Source organism: Culex quinquefasciatus, chromosome 3 (assembly GCF_015732765.1).
Source record: "Culex quinquefasciatus strain JHB chromosome 3, VPISU_Cqui_1.0_pri_paternal, whole genome shotgun sequence".
NCBI classification, from domain to species: domain Eukaryota; kingdom Metazoa; phylum Arthropoda; class Insecta; order Diptera; family Culicidae; genus Culex; species Culex quinquefasciatus.
Window position 1 is genome coordinate 59,797,084 of NC_051863.1, and position 11,656 is coordinate 59,808,739.

General features: G+C 39.6%; 1 protein-coding gene across 1 annotated transcript in view; it reads left to right on the forward strand.

The window, feature by feature from the left end:
• The first annotated feature begins 1,757 nt into the window (after nucleotides 1-1,757).
• The window catches only part of LOC6054549, a 32,057-nt gene continuing 22,158 nt past the window's right edge, over nucleotides 1,758-11,656 (forward strand). The window contains exons 1-5 of the mRNA XM_038260814.1: nucleotides 1,758-2,096; nucleotides 2,892-2,998; nucleotides 7,378-7,657; nucleotides 7,720-8,346; nucleotides 8,411-8,751. Coding sequence (XP_038116742.1) covers nucleotides 1,931-2,096; nucleotides 2,892-2,998; nucleotides 7,378-7,657; nucleotides 7,720-8,346; nucleotides 8,411-8,751 — 1,521 coding nt within the window. The 5' untranslated portion in view covers nucleotides 1,758-1,930. The remainder of the gene's footprint in view (nucleotides 2,097-2,891; nucleotides 2,999-7,377; nucleotides 7,658-7,719; nucleotides 8,347-8,410; nucleotides 8,752-11,656) is intronic.

Below are 11,656 nucleotides of genomic sequence, written 5' to 3' on the forward strand. Positions count from 1 at the left end.
AAAATATTAAAATTCTGCTCTTTTTGATTGTCTGGTTACTCCTTCACTAAGTGTAGATAAGATTAGTTTTTGAATTGTACGTTTTTTGTTCAAACTACATTTTTTAGGCATTTTAGGTAGATTCAATTTTATAGCAAATGTTTTGGGTTATTTTAGAGTTTAAGGCCAAATTGTAGCTTTTTATACTTTTTATGTATTTCGATTAAAGTTTTATAAATCCAACGGGAAAACCCAAAGTTATGACTTTTCCCCACATTCGATTTTTAACTTTTTCAATACATTGCTTAACGTTTATTTTTGTATTTATAATCAAATTTGCTTTAACGCTTCATAACAGTTTTGATTGTTGAGACCACAAGTTTTTTTTTTATAAATAAATGTTTAGGGTAAATACAGTAGTTAATTATCACTTTTTCAAAAAATAGTTCGTATAGCACAACAAAATCAAAAATCAAATTATTCGCTCTACAGCATTACCTTGGCGTTCAAGACTGCGAGATTCCTACTCGAAACTAGGTGTCCGAAGGCTTCATTGTTGAGGCACCTCTTTTTACACCTTAGCTTCCATCCACCCCGGGATTCGAACAGACAAGCTTTGGGTTGTGAGTCCAACTGCCTACCAGCGACTCCACCGAGACAGGACCCAGGGAGACGACTCCTACACATGGACTGAGCTTACGACCTATCCTCTAGGTTATACCCGGGCCAACATTTACTTCACCGTCCGAGGGAAGGCGTCATTAGACAAATCTCGTCTCGATAAATGCCACCGGGACCTTCTGGGATCGAACGCAGGCCGATTGGGTGAGAGGCAACCACGCTTACCCACATAGCACATTAATTTTAATATTTCGATCTATAATTAAGAGCACAGAGGCATCGATTTTGTGCATAGAGTTTTAAATAATATGTTTACCAAATTATTCAAGTCCACAAAATATTATTTTTAGATTGTTACCGTCATCTGGAGCGAATCGGGACAGCAGGTTTAACCATGCTGGAGCACAATATTTTGATTTTTCTAATTGGTTTCGACTCAGACCAACAAAATGTGTATATCCGTTTCCAAATTTAGAAGCTTAAAGTGCTCTGAAAACTGATGTCCCTATTTAGACTGTAGTTCCGATTCGCCCCAGATGACGGACGGACAACATAAATTAAAACAGAGAAAAAGTTCTCTCAAATATTTTCCCTTGTTAAATTGCCACAATTTTTTTTCACGAACAAAGTGTTCAAATTTCATGGTACGTTTTTCAAAATCGTACCATGGGATTAGAACACTTTGTTCGAGGTTCCCATTTTCATGAACGCTTGTTCACGATTTTGGGAACTCTTTTTTCTCCGTGTAGGACGAAAAACAGCTCAAATGACTATTGAACTCATTCAGGTCTAAGGTTCATTTAAAACAAAAAATCAATAAAATTTCCAAAAGCAGCTTTTTGTAAAGTCCTTACTCTAAAAAGAACAAACATTTAAATAATTTGCGTTAAAATTTTGTTTAAAATTTGATTGCTACACTGATCATTCAATTTGAAAGTGCTAGTTAATTAGTTTAGACACGGACGATTCATAGTACATTAATGTGAGGAACAACAATACATCTCTACATTGTATCAGTGGTCGTCTCAGTGAAGAACGTTCAACACATCCAGACCTACATGGGTGTGCACTTTACGATCCTCACCTTAGTACACAAACTTACCAGCAGCAGCAGCAGCAGCTAGTGAGTGCCACAACAAAACTCTCCATCCCAACGACCCGTTTACTCATTAGTGATTCTGGCCGTTGAGGAGTTCGGTCGTGGTTTTGTGCGCGCTCGTTCGCCTGGATTTCCCATTTCGGAGAGAGAGATTCCGATTCTCCCAGGTCAGGTTTCGGTTCAGGTGTTTGCTGTTCTGTTCTGGACGACGTTCAGCCGTGCGTGACTACGATGGCGATAGCGGCCTTGGTGGCTCTGGCGCTGGTAGGCCTCGCACTGGCCGTGCTCCTGTACCGGAAGTTTGCCAACGCGCTGTACTACGGGGCCAAGATCGGTGGTCCGCGCGGGTATCCGCTGATTGGGAATGCGCTGCTGTTTCTGTACAAGAGTCCTCCCGGTAAGGATGTTTTGGGTGGATTTATAAAAAAAGGGATAATATAAAAGCCAAAGCAATTTCAACGGTTTCTTCCCATAAAAATACGGGTGCGTGATGCACGTGGACAGTGAAATGTGTTACATGTTAGCAATACAGACAATTGCCGTGCCATGAATAGTGATCGTGAGGGTATTGTTTTAAACGCTGAAATAGATAGCTGATTAACATACGCTGCTTGGTTATGGTGGCTCAACCGGTCAACTGCCGTAGATAAAACGTTGAAAATGCGTGTTGGGGAACGTGAAGTTGTAATAATCTCAACTGAAAACATTTGAATGACTTTATTTTTTGTTAAAGAATTACAGTATTTTTTGGAAAGCACAATTAAAAGACACTACAGTTTTAAAGCGTTGAATGGTGAAAAAAACAAATAGTTCAAAATTTCCGACTGTTATTAGCTACGTGACTGTTGAAGATTCTTCATAACTTGTCTTTTTGCTGATAATACAATCATCTCAGTAAAAGGAAATATCTTTGTGTCATTACGAGATGATTGCAAAAATTACTTGTATCTTTCTTATTTAAAAGAAACGGAAATAAAACAAGATTTGAAAAAAGTGCATTGAAAAAATATGATTTTTTAGGCTGATTCGGAGGGAGGGATTATCAGAATAGCAATTAATTAGTAAACATTAATAAAATGCCGGTGAAATGTTTCAGAGAGTGTCAGTTGTTGCAATTATTGAATGTACCACAATTTACATTATTTTGCTTGAAATAATGTATTTTATACTGATAGCATTTTCCTTTTTCCAGACTTTTTCCTCGCAATCGAGAAAACTATTCGGGAGGCCGGTAGATGCTTCCGCCTCTGGCTGGGCCCGGAACTGCTGGTCATCGTAACGGACGCGAAGGTCGCCGAGGTAAACTGGCTGTTTAATCGTTTTTAACCTCCTACCTACCTACTAACGTGTACGCGGAGTTCTATGTACTGGCACTGCGTCTCTATCGGTGCTATCAAATGGCGTTTTATTGCCGGCTAGGTGGCTTCACAGTAACGTGCATAACAGTAAAGATGGCTTAAAAACTTGAAATATCTAGTGATTATAATTTTTTTATTTTGGCCCAGATTTTTACCACATTTATAATTTTGAAACATTTCTTTAAAGGCAGGCTGCAATCGTAAATAACTATACTTGGGACAACCATGCCATTACTTTCTGTGTTAATGACTTTAGTAAAAATCACAACAAGTCTGCAATTTGATAGCTCTGTTTCTCGAATGTGGGGGAATCCCAAAGAGCAAGACAAACATCTTTTTCCTTGTTGTGTTCTTCCCGTACGTTCGTGTTTAGGTAGAATGCAAATCATAAAAAATATTTGAGTATTTTTTTATTAAGTCAAAGAAACATTTCGCGGCATTTATAAATAAGAAACTAAAAAAAAAACATTTTGACCGATTCTTAGCGAAGCTACACCAAAATGTCACATTTTTCAATTTTCAATATGATTTTTAATATGAAAAAAATCATTTTTATTATGATGCAATAATTGCAATGTGCTTTAAAGGCGTTTTCTTACCTTAAAAGCCAAGAACATTGACCAAAAGTGGTCTGCAAGCCATTGTACGGGAGAGGAGTTTTTTCATAAATCTGCTCCTTTCGTTGTCCCGTCACGAAAAGAAATGGCTGGCATAAACTCAAATTTCATCCAATTCTTTCAGTTCAAGGAGCAAAAGGTTCGTTTTTTAATTTGTGATAATGTGTAGAAGAGCAAAAGTTTTTAAAAGTCAAACTGGCAAAACTGTAGCGATTTTTGTAGTGTGCCTTTTAAAAGTCCAGTTTTACGATCCCGTCACGCTACATTTTTATTTCAGGGGAATCACAGGTACTATATGGTTCATTCTGCATGATATTTCTTTGTAGGAAAATCAATTTTCTTTCCAAGTATGTAATAACATTGGGGGGTTTCTTCTTTTATTTAGCCAGTACAGCCAAAACGCTGAAAAAACTTGGATTTTTTTTGAAAAGGAGCCGATGAATTGGTCTTTTTAAAAAAGTCCATTTTTATGGTTTAAATTCCATTTAATACTCAAATGCAAGGCGCCAACTTCTGTAACGTCCAATCAAGCTCATAGGAACAATAAAATGCCCGTCAAATACTCATTTTACACTTGAATGAGCAGTTTGATAAAATGATGATCCTTTGTGAAACTACGTACACTTTTGAACGAAGAATCGGCCTACTTTTCTCTACCAACAATGACATTATAGAAAGTAGAACAGTCATCCCTCATATTCGGAACAGTTTTTGTTCCAAAAATCATAGCAAATCGGTAATTGAACTTAATGATTCACTTTTACCTTCATTTGAAAGCTTTTCATGCGATCTTTCGAATGCTGTATCGAACAACTGCAAATTTTAACTTTTATGTCAAGTTTTCAAAGAAAAACTTTGACCCTTGAAATCCACAAATTCGGAACACTTTTTTCTTACGGATGTAAACAAACTTTGGATCTCTCCAGGAGTACATATTTGTAACAAAATAATGACTTCACACACTGCAACCAGTATAACTCAAGCTTAGTGATGTTTTATCCATGGTCTGATAACTTTTTTTGTGAAAATAACATTTAAATTCAGGTGTTCCACAATTGTGGGAGGCACAATAACATCCCACAATCATGGAACAGGCAATTTGGAGGCAGTGTTTTGCTGCTCTGGATAAAATAGTCTTGAAATTAAGTTTTTTGTTCAAAAAGTACTACTTTTACTAGTGAAATAGCAAGAAAATGTCCAAATAAAGATCCTAAAAATAATAGGGTCGAGAGAAAAGCTGCTATTGACAAATTATCACAAAAGTGTTCCGAATTTGTGGGTGTTCCGAATATGTGGGATGACTGTACTTTTCGATACAAGGGCTGAAAATTTATTCTTTTCAAAACTGAAAATTGTCAGCACTTGTTTAAAAAATCATTGCACTTGTTTAAAAAATCATAACATTCTATTATAACATTAAGAGAAAAGTATGTCGTTTCGTCGTTCAAAAATGTAAGTAGTTTGTAGAATTGACTAAACACATGGACATTTGACTTGAAATTCCATTCAAATGTTGTTTTTCGGCATGGCAAAAAATGTTAATGTCAATTTCGGTGAATTTTACACCCAGAACTGGGCATCGGTATGCGAGAGGATAAAGAGCATGGTTCGGTAGTAAAATGGCACTGTGAAAGGACGGAGAAGATAAATCCCGAAATTACCGAGAGTACTTTACTCGTGGGTTTATTTTCCAAAAAAAGTTAAAAAAAAGTGTCAATACCGTGACTCGAACCCGGGACCTTCGTCATGTTGAACTGCGTCTTTGCCGTATCGACCACCACGGTTCGGTGGTTCAATATGCCGAAGGTCTTGAGTTCGAGTCTCGGTACCGGTACTTTTTTTTTTTATTTGATAGATGAACTTTTTTTTGAAGATGAACCCATGAGTACTCTCGGTAGTTTCGGGATTTATCCTCTCAGTCCGTACACAGTACCATTTTACTACCGAATCGTGCTCTTTATCCTCTCGTATGGCGATGTCCAGTTCTGGGTGTAAAAATCAAATTCCCATACAAAATTGAAATGCAATGTACAAAACGTGGACGCAACCAATCGCTCCCAAATTTTGGGGAGTCGTTTAGGGGCCTAAAAGCAACAGAAAAAAACATGTCCTGACAAATCAACCAGCTCGAGCCGTCTTAATGTGGATAGATTTTGAAAACGGTGCTCTTAAAAAAAGGTTTCAATGCAGATTTATTTTGAAATAAAATTAAGGATTCAAACATGTTTCGACAATCATTCGATTCTACACCCAAAGTTAAAGAACGAGGGGATAGTCCTCACGAAAAGAAACGTGAGGAAAGTACTATTTTGCGAGAGTAAAGACCTCTCGCGTGTTCATTTGTTCATTGATACAGTTCATCCTATTGAGTGGCTAATATGGACAAATGACCGCCACTCAGTCAACGAACCATGGTGGCCCATACGGTAAAGGCACGGTTCAATCTGCCGAAGGTGTTGGGTTCGAGTCTCGGTGCCGGTACTTTATTTTTGATGGATGAACTTATTTTGAAGATGAACCCATGAGTAAAGTACTATCGGTAATTTCGGGATATATCCTCTCCGTCCGCACACAGTACCATTTTACTACCGAATCGTGCTCTTTATCCTCTCGTATGCCGATGCCCAGTTATGGGTGCAGTTATGGGTGTAAGAAATATCCAAATTAAATACAGTGCCATCCCGGTTTTGGCAACATCAGATTTTGGTAAAATCCGTTTTCTTAAACATCTTCTTCCTGGTTTTGCCAACACTCAAAAATTTGAAATTGTTTTAAGTTTCCTTGAACTTTCGGAGGATTTATTTATTGATTCTTACTCAAATCATAATTAATTTCAGTAAAAAACAAGTTGGGGCCTTTCGATAGTGGCGTTACATTTCCGAATTTTTTTTTCTATCGAAGGAAAAAAATGTCACGTGAAAAAAATGAATCCATGACCATAAATCACTAGGTTAATTAGTACACCCATAACTGGGCATCGGCATACGAGAGGATAAAGAGCACGATTCGGTAGTAAAATGGTACTGTGTGCGGACGGAGAGGATATATCCCGAAATTACCGATAGTACTTTACTCATGGGTTCATCTTCAAAATAAGTTCATCCATCAAAAAAAAGTACCGGTACCGAGACTCGAACCCAAGACCTTCGGCAAATTGAACCGTACCTTTACCGTATGGGCCACCATGGTTCGGTGACTAAGTGGCGGTCATATGTCCATATCAGCCACTCAATAGGATGAACTGTATCAATGAACGAATGAACACGCGAGAGGTCTTTACTCTCGCAAAATAGTACTATCCCCTCGTTCTTTAACTTTGGGTGTAGTTTAAATTTTTGAGTAAAACACGTTCTATTATGTTAATTTCTCGATTTTGGAAAAAAGAAAGATACAGAATCATTTACCTAAATTCCAGAGCATTGCTGTCTTAAAGAACAACAGAGTGCCTAGAAAAAACGTTAAACATTAATAAAATGAAAATTTTTGAATGCTAGTTCATTAATACAAAACACAAAATGCTCCATAAAGACATCATAGAACAGTATTACAAAATTGCTGCCCCTCTGGAACCCACCAGAAGTGCGATAATTCTGTAATGCACTCACTGACATAGACACAGATAGATTAGCCACTCGACACTGAAACGCACAATCAATGCTAAAGTGGCGAGAAATCAATTCCATGGACGCGCTCATCTTTCCAGGGCATCCTCAGCAGCCCCAAGTACATCGAAAAGTCCGGCGAGTACGACTTTATGCGACCATGGCTGGGCGAGGGTCTGCTGACGAGCAGTGGCCGCAAGTGGCACTCCCACCGGAAGATCATCACCCCGACGTTCCACTTCAAGATCCTGGAGCAGTTTGTGGAGATCTTCGACCATCAGAGTGACGTTTTCGTTGAGCAGTTGCGGGCTCAAGCGGCCAGCGGACAGGCCTTCGACGTGTTTCCGTTGGTGACGCTGTACGCGTTGGACGTGATCTGCGGTGGGTTTTTGGAGTGGGTTAAAGATCTTAGAGATGTACTGATGTGTTGCTTTTTTTTGCAGAATCTGCCATGGGCACCAAGATCAACGCACAGATTCACTCCGACTCGGAGTACGTGAAGGCGGTCAAGGAAATCACCTGCATCATCCACATCCGGACGTACGACGTGATGGCGCGGTACAACTCCCTGTTCAACTTGTCCCCGTACCGGCGCCAACAGGATAAGGTTCTGAAGGTGCTGCATGGGTACACCAACAGTGTGATCCAGTCGCGGCGGCGTGACCTCGTCGAGAACAACCAAAAGTCCCAGCAGGACCGCGACCGGGAGGCAGAGTTGGGAATTCGCCGGAAGGTGGCCTTCCTGGACATGCTGCTCCAGACGACGGTCGATGGTCGTCCGCTGACGGATGTGGAGATCCGGGAGGAGGTGGACACGTTTATGTTCGAGGGGCACGACACTACGACGTCGGCCATAAGCTTTCTGATGTACAGGTTGGCACGGCATCCGGAGGTGCAGCGGAAGGTGTACGAGGAGATCGTTGCGGTTATTGGGGCCGATCGGGACAGGCCGGTGACGTTGGCTATGTTAAACGAACTGCACTATTTGGAGCTGGTGGTGAAGGAAACGCTGCGGCTGTATCCGTCGGTGCCGTTTTACGGGAGGAAGATTTTGGAGAACTGTGAAATCGGTAAGAAATGTTGTCAACTTTCCTTTAAAAGTGAATTCTCACCCTTATCCATCTCAATCCCCAGAGGGTCGAACCTTCCCGGCCGGTGCCAACGTCATTATCATGCCGTTCTTCATGGGCCGTGATTCGGAGTACTTTGAGGATCCGCAGGAATTCCGCCCGGAACGATTCGCGGTGGAAACGTCCGCCGAGAAGACCAACCCCTACCGGTACATTCCGTTCAGCGCTGGGCCGAGGAACTGTATCGGGCAAAAGTTCGCGATGGCCGAGATCAAGAACGTCATCAGCAAAGTGCTGCGCCATTTTGAGCTGCTGGCGCCGGACCACGTGCCCGAAGAGTCGTTCATCGCGGAGATGATTTTGCGGCCCACGTACGGGATTTCGCTGCGGTTGAAGGAACGAACTTGATTGCGAAACTTAAATTTTCTTATTTGATAAGACAAATGTGATTATATTTATGTTACCAGCTTGGCGGTTGAGAATTTATTCGACAAATAAATATTAATTTAACTTTTATTTGAACATAATATACTAATGTAAAAATTTTAATGCATGTTTTGATTTGACATCAAAAATGTTTGCGACGAATATTTCGATTTTAGGAAAAAATCAGTATTGATTCAAAAACTCGGTCAAAGATTTTTTGCCCACTTCACAAGGATTGGACTTAGGACAATGGTCAATATGGAGACATTTATATCCAGGTTTTTAAGCGAAGATGGCGTTCGAATGGTGAACGCCCGAAATGTCAAATTCGTACAGTGGTACCAACATTGCGAACAAAGTGTACCATGGCATGACCGCCACATTATTTTTCTAATGTTGGTGCTACTGCGCGATTTTGACATTTCGAACGTTCACCATTCGAAAGCCATCTTCGCTTAAAAACCTGGATACAATTGTCTGGAAAATCAACTCTTGCATTCTGTTTTTTTTTTTAAATTTTGATGTTTAGAGCACCTTTGAAAAAAAAAAAAACAGTTTCAGTAAATAATTTTTGTATTTTTTTAGGTGAGTTGCCCCATCCTGCATTTGCCGTGAGTCTTTTTGTAACATCTTAGGGTCTATTCACAAAAATTTTGAACGAAAAAAATCGTGGGCTCACCTTCAAATTTGACTAAAAAATCTCAAAAAATCTCAAAAAATTGGAGTGTTTTTTTCTTTCAGTTTTTTTTGTCCGAGAAAAAAGTACCTCAAAAATTCCTGTTGTAGGCTGGAATTGCTCAATAGTGTTTTTTTTTTGTAAATAAAGTAATAGTGCCAAAAATGACATGAAAAATCACCAAAAAAAATTTACCGTGTATCTTTTTTTTCAGTGTTGTCCTTATCCATGTCTACAACTTTGCCGAAGACGCCAAATCGATCAAAAAATTCCTTCAAAAGATACAGACTTTGAATTTTCATGTATCATTTTTGTATGGACAGCTGTCAAATTTGTATGGAAAATTATATGGACAAACTAATGATGCAAAATGTCTTCTTTGGGCATACCGAAGGCAACAAAAAAATCGAAAGACCGAAATTTCAGAGAATTGCTCAATTGATTTAAAAATCCATTTTAAACCCTTTCTTTGCTAAAACAAAACAGCTTCATCGCTGTAAACAATAATATCAGCAATTTAAAGCAATATGGGTGAGCTCATCCTGGCTTCTCCGAAATCGGTTACTGGTGGCTGCTTGGGGTCGTCAAATTTCTCAAAAAGAGTCTCAAAAAGGAACATCTTAAATTTTCATTTGAGATTTTGTGAACAGGATTTGATCAAAAGCTAGATATTTCAAAAGAACTTTTTTTATGAATGCTCTCATAGGGGTCCCCAAAGATTTATTTGTTATTTAAAATGTGTATTTTGACGCGATCGTGACGTTCTGTCGCACGTCACTTTTTGACGTTTCGAAAAAATAATTATTGTTTGATCATAAACTAGATCACGCAAAGTAAACAATAACAAATACGGTTTGTTTTGCTGACCGTTCTGTGCATAAGGCTTTCTAGTCACAAATTTACCAACACATTCAAAGTATGTTTACATGACAGCTGGACGTTTGTTTGCATCAGGTTTCCTATCTCTTTCTAGCAAAAGTTTTTTGTCAGGCGACTTCTAGCTGGTTTTTTTGACTGGCTGCCCGATACGTCAGACAACATACTTCGCAGGGCTATGACAGCTACAGCTCGATCATTGTTTGCATCAGGACACTGTGACGAGGAGTTCGTCATTTTTGAGTTAAATTATTTTTTTTTCACTGGGCCTAGAAAGCCTTATTGTCCCAAAGTTCGATTGAATTTGGTTGCAAGAGTCCTAAGCCGGGATCCGTGGTGTAGGGGTAAGCGTGGCCCGGTCTAACCTAGAGGTTAGGTCGTTAGCTCAATCCAGGTGTAGGAGTCGTCTCCCTGGGCCTGTTTCGGTGGAGTCGCTGGTAGGCAGTTGGAATCACAATCTAAAAGTCAATCACAATCAAGCCTTCGGACACCTAGTTTCGAGTAGAAATCTCGCAATCGAGAAAGCCATAATGCTGTAGAGCGAACAATTTATTTTATTTTAGTCCCAAGATATATATAGGTATTGAAACGTCCTCTGACTAAATTGTCTTTAGACAGTTGTCACACATTCAGCAATTTTCAGATTGTGTCAAGAAAGCACGATCTGGTCGAAATTTCTTTCTTATGAAGAGTGACAACAATGCACGGAGTTTTCCGAGTTTTGTTGGGCATCATCCTGCTAAAATAATTGACTACCCGAGCGTTTGAGTGTTAAGAACATATTTTTTTTCGAAATTTGAACCTGATTAAGTCTTGGTTTTCCATAAACGAGACACCCGATGTAAAGAAATGCTCTCATCCAACCAGCCGCTGCTTGCGCGCTCTGAACAATTACAAATAAATCTCACTTCTCTCACATCTCAACTGTACCATGATGTTGCTTACCTTGATATGCAGCACAACGTGTTAAGGTTAACTCCTCCTACTGGTTCAATTTCATTGCACGGTGCCGGTAGTTGTCATGTGGTGACATGTTTTAAAAATTATTCAACTATTCCTCAAAGTCAATTTATTAGGGATATCCATTCTAATTAATTCATATTTCCTACTCCGACTCCCTTCAAAATGCGCTAAACTTGAGATAAAAACGCGTGAGCTTGCACGCAAGTTTTTCTGTACGGGTTCAATTGAACGCAAAGCTGAGCCTCCGACGTTCACGGTCAAGTTCAGCTCGCTAGACTAGCCAGAGACGGCGTAGTATTCTCAGCTTCAGAATGGAGCGGGTCGTCGTTCCCAGTAGTGGTGGGCAAAACCGCTCATTTCTGTGAGCCG